Source organism: Morus notabilis, unplaced genomic scaffold (assembly GCF_000414095.1).
Source record: "Morus notabilis unplaced genomic scaffold, ASM41409v2 Scaffold1, whole genome shotgun sequence".
Classification (NCBI taxonomy): domain Eukaryota; kingdom Viridiplantae; phylum Streptophyta; class Magnoliopsida; order Rosales; family Moraceae; genus Morus; species Morus notabilis.
In genome coordinates, this window is record NW_010357566.1 from 97,562 (window position 1) to 102,675 (window position 5,114).

At 37.4% G+C, this 5,114-nt stretch overlaps 1 protein-coding gene across 2 annotated transcripts; it reads left to right on the plus strand.

Moving 5' to 3' along the window:
* The first annotated feature begins 201 nt into the window (after nt 1–201).
* LOC21396850 (aquaporin SIP1-1) lies at nt 202–4,895 on the plus strand. Of its 2 annotated transcripts, XM_024171864.1 has the most exons (4): nt 202–702; nt 1,006–1,278; nt 4,218–4,414; nt 4,599–4,895. In XM_024171864.1, the coding sequence occupies exons 1-3, from the start codon at nt 403–405 to the stop codon at nt 4,365–4,367; spliced, it is 723 nt and encodes a 240-aa protein (XP_024027632.1). In that variant the 5' UTR covers nt 202–402; the 3' UTR covers nt 4,368–4,414; nt 4,599–4,895. The 2 variants fall into 2 exon arrangements, with proteins under 2 accessions (XP_024027632.1, XP_024027625.1); XM_024171857.1 differs by having other exon boundaries at nt 4,218–4,895.
* Nucleotides 4,896–5,114: the final 219 nt, after the last annotated feature.

Consider the following 5,114-nt stretch of genomic DNA (forward strand, 5'->3'; position numbering starts at 1 on the left):
ATTTTAATTTATTTCCTTCTTTCTCACTAAAAATTAATTAGTAGGCCCATATTTTGTTTTCGTTCATCCAGTAGGCCCCAAAACTTAAAAGAGAACTGAAGTGGAATTGTACGAGAGACAATTTGTGAGCTCTTTTTTTTTTATTTTAATAATCACAACAATTTGTGAGTTTTTATTGTGAAAAGTTCACTCAATAATTTTGAAAATAACAATGAAAATAACTAAAACACGGAGCAAAGTGGCAACTGACTTCTGACTAGTTGTTAGCTTTTGGTGCATATTCTGCCAACGAACGAACCCAAACAACGCACGGAGGACGAGAGAGAGGAGAGAGAGAGAGCCATTTCTCTGCTATTAACACACCTCCGTTACAGGAAACGCATCAAAACTACACAATTCACGATGGTGGGCGCAATAAAGGCGGCGGTAGGTGACGCGGTGCTGACATTTATGTGGATCTTCTGCGCCTCCACTCTCGGCGCCGTCACCGCCGTGGTTTCGTCGGCGATCGGCGTTCAAGGCCTCCTATGGCCGTCTCTATTCATCACGACTGTCCTCATCTTCCTCCTCGTCTTCGGTTTCTCCTTCATCGGCGAAGTCCTCGGCGGCGCCACCTTCAACCCCACCGCCACCGCCTCCTTCTACGCCGCCGGCCTCGGCTCCGACACTCTCTTCTCCATGGCCCTTCGCTTCCCTGCTCAGGTCTCTCCCCTTCTCTCTCTCTCTCTCTCTCTCTAGGTTTTTGGATTCTAGATATGACATCGTGATTGCCAAACCACATTTATTTCATTGTTTGTGCTGTCCTTAAGTGCTGTTGTTCGAATTCAATTTCGAAACATTTTATGAATTCATCAAACTGTTTTGAATTCTTTGATATCCAGGCCTACTCTCAATTTCATTCCGTTTGGATTTTTGCGGTATTGACGTTGTGTGGTATACAGTATTATATACAAGCTTTGATTTGTCAATGGGAATTTTTAGTGTTGATGTATGTTGGTTTGACAGGCATTGGGTGCTGTGGGCGGAGTTGTGGCCATAAAGGAGGTGATGCCGGAGCAGTACAAGCACATGCTTGGAGGGCCTTCTCTGAAGGTTGACTTACACACTGGAGCCATTGCTGAGGGGGTGTTGACTTTCGTAATGACCTTTATTGTTCTTGTTATTATTCTCAAAGGTCCTCGTAGTCCTCTTCTCAAGATGTGGTTGATTGCCGTCGCTACCGTGGCGATGGTTGTCGCAGGTTCTTCGTACACCGGACCTTCAATGAATCCTGTCAATGTCAGTAATTCATCTCTCCTTGTACTTGGTTGCTTTGTTGCTGATTTATGTCTACAAATTCATCGTACTGATTTAATGGTTTGAATGTCAGTAATTCATCTATCCTTTTATTTGGTTTGCTTTGTTGCTGATTTACGTCAATAAATTCGTCGTACTGATTTAGTGGTTTGAATGTCAGTAATTCATCTCTCCTTTTATTTGGTTGCTTTGTTGCTGATTTATGTCAATAAATTCATCATAATGATTTAATGGTGCATTAATGATGTTTGACTCTCTTTTCATTGCTTTTCTCATGTTGTGTCTCTGGCTGCCAAAATATCTTCTGATTGAGATTAATGTTTGGGTATTTGAATTCTATGCATTTAAACTAAAATTTGGTTGATATTCATTGTTAAAAGACATGCTTTGAAGATCACCTTTTCATTTGATAACAAAAAAACATTTTTTTTTTTCCAGTACCGTACTCTGTTTGCGATACATTGGTCTTATTTAATCCGTCCGTACTGTTTTAGCACACAACTAAATTATATTCGGTTATTCCTTGTTGTTGTCTTTCCATTTTGACACTTTTCCAACTGATTAGAAACTTCGTAAGCTTTGGAAATTGTATTTTCTTTAGCGTAGATTTGGTTATGAACACATGTAAGCTGACTGAAAGTAACGGAACGCTGTAGGCAAATTATTCCATACACATTTTGTATGCTAAAGGATGATAGTTGACAAATTCTTCTAATTTTGCTTCCCCTAATAACTTTTATTTGGAAGGATATGATAATTGTGTCGTGTTTTAGAGATAAGATTGAGTTCAAAAGGTCTTTCTTTTTAACCATCAGGGAATCCTGTTTTGTTGATTTCTATACCTTTTGAGTTCAGTATGGCATATTGTTTGAAATTGATGACCTCTTCTCAGCCCTTCCCGAATCATAGCACTTGATATCTACGGATCGTTAAGGATCTCCGTTTAGAGAGAACTTTTAGCTTATGGACCACTCCTTAAATAGTTATGTATTGATTGGATTGCTACGACATATGTTCAATGTTTGACTTATCTAGATATCAAAAAATACATTACTCAGACTTCACAAGTTCAACTAGAATAAGTGACTAACTATTTGATTTTTTACAAACTTATTTGCACCTTGAGACTAGACGAAATTGGTCATAACTTTTATTGCACTGGAGGGAAACATTGGCCATATGCTCTATTGGAAAATAGTGATATTAATATTGCAAAATTCTTATAGCCTTCTGTTTTAAGTTTCTCTCCAAATCACTTAAATCCTAACATGGAAAAGAAATATGAAACGTAAGCTATGAGCTAAAGGAAAAAATTTATTCCAATTACCAAACTTGCCTACATTTCCTAAATGCATGACAAAGAGAAAATGATTTTCATTTCTCCTTAAATTTTTCTTTCTAAACTTGCAAGTTGAAACATAAAATCGAGCATAAAATCATTTAGTGGTGAGTGTATTTATCGTCATAATTAATCAGGCAATCCTTTCTTGCTGGAGATTGCATGGTAGAGAATCTCTTTGTTATAGTGGAGAATTCATTTTTCCTTTTGCATCACGCTGAATCCATTCAATGAAGCACAAAACTTGGTCATTCGCAAGGTAGGTGACCCTAAGAAATTGAACCCCATGGCCCATATCATTTGGGAGCAAATGACATGCCTAACTGCTCAACGTGTGGGGTCTAGCGATGACTCCACTTTCGAACTTGGGTCTGCTAAGCAGGTTTTGGGGAATATCACAAACTAAACAAGAAAAGGACAATCAAAGGGTTTAGGAGAAGGAATAATGTAGCAAAATCTGACCTCAATATTAATAGCTCAAATAGATATTGGTCACTATTATTTGTCAATTACCTTTAGAAATTTCGTCAAAAATATAGTCACCAATAAGTTTCTTGCTCACCAGAGACATATTTACAGAAAGTAAACCTTTTTGGTCTTTAGTTCAGTAGTCAGTTAAGCTATTTGCCACAAACTCTCGGAGATTTCTGTTTGACCAGATTGATAGATTTGACTGCCTAGCTGTGTAATTTGGATTCATCTAGTAAGAATCGACTTTTCAATTAGAATCCTGCTTGTGTCAATCTGTGAACTTCAAGAATGCAAAAAAGGTAGGAATATTTTTAGTCATGGGAAAAGTATCGATTGTGGTATTTTTATAAGATCTTTGTGGGGGAGTCTAAGCTTAAAAATGATAACAGATGATTGGTCAAATCTTTTTTAGCAGAACGTCCCTGATAAAAACTTGTGATCTGGTTGTTTGTGCTCTGGACTAGTCTCCAATACTCTCTTTTGCAATGTCATATGCTCCCTTTATTCCCTTTTTCCTTCCTCTTTTCTCTCATACCAAGCAGCTCATTTTTTCCATGTTCTCTCCATCAGTCCCTCTGCTCCCCCTCCATCTTTCCACCTTTCGCCACTACCAAACAAAGCGTAAATGGGGTAAGTTTGTATACTTAAGTTAAAGATCCACGTCTCCAACCTCTCTGTATAGGTCTTCTATATTAGAACTTTGGGTCACGGACAAAGTTTAGGGCTTTTATTATTTTTTAAAATTCTCTTCTAGGATTTGTCTGTAATTAGATTTCTGCTAGATTATGGATGAATAGCTCAACAAGAAAGTAAAGACTTTTGTCAATGTTTTTTGGGACGCAAACTCATCTCTTGTTATGTTTCAATGCTTTTCCCTCTCTATTGCCCTCTTTTCGATCTCCGCTTGTTTTTCTTTTTGTATATTGCTTGCTTCAAAATTCAAATACAAAAAACAATTAGGCGTTCTTGTTTCTTCATTCTTCAAGTAGGGCTCATGCTTGATTTTTGTTTCTTTTCTTTTCTTCCCTTTTCTTTTTATGGATATGTAATTGTCTCATATCACGGGGAAGCCTAACAAGATGCATAATCTACTACTATACTGTCTTTGCAGGCCTTTGGTTGGGCTTATGTGAACAACTGGCACAACACATGGGATCAGTTTTACGTTTATTGGATTTGTCCCTTCATAGGAGCAGTGTTTGCTGCCTGGTTCTTCCGTGCTCTGTTTCCCCCACAAGTCAAAAAACAAAAGAAGGCCTAAAGAGCACATTAGCTCCTTGGCCATGGTCGTTAGTCGGTAGCCAGCCGGTAATAAGCAGCTTTCTTCCTTTGCTACTACTCTTTTATCTGTTTATCATCTCCTTAACGAGTAAGAATGTGATCCGACTTGTCGAGGAAATAGAATAGAGCATTTGCTTCCTTTTAAGTTTGTGGTGGCATGACTTTTCTATGTTTGATCAGAACACTGTTAATATCTTGGTTTAAGTTGCAGGTAGTTCTGGGGGTTCTTTTCAATCCTCCTTCATTTCCTTGTTTTTATTGTGATACACCCATTGGTATGATATACTTCTCCGCGAGGAATGTCATTTATCGTGACCAAATGATATAACGTGTTGAAGTGACTATGTAACATGACATTTTCTCTTTGTAGCAATGACTTTGTAAGAGTCCATTTAACAATAAAACTATGTAATGTGTACAACAAGAATAATTTATTCCTCATACTAAGACACCTTTGCAAAGTTATTATTACATAGGATAAATATAATATTATGTTACAATAGAGGACCGGTCTTTTGCAAAAGATTGATGATAAAGCACCTTAATTTTATTCTATACAAATATTGTCTTTAGCCATAACAAAATAACAAGCAATTGTCACGTCACTTGGTATAGTATAAATTCTTAGAATTTATTTCTCTATGTCTAAACAGCCCGGCTTTGCGTTTGTTGGGCAGATCTATTTATGCCATGTTTGAAAGGATCTTCTCTCAGGTTTTTTTTTTTT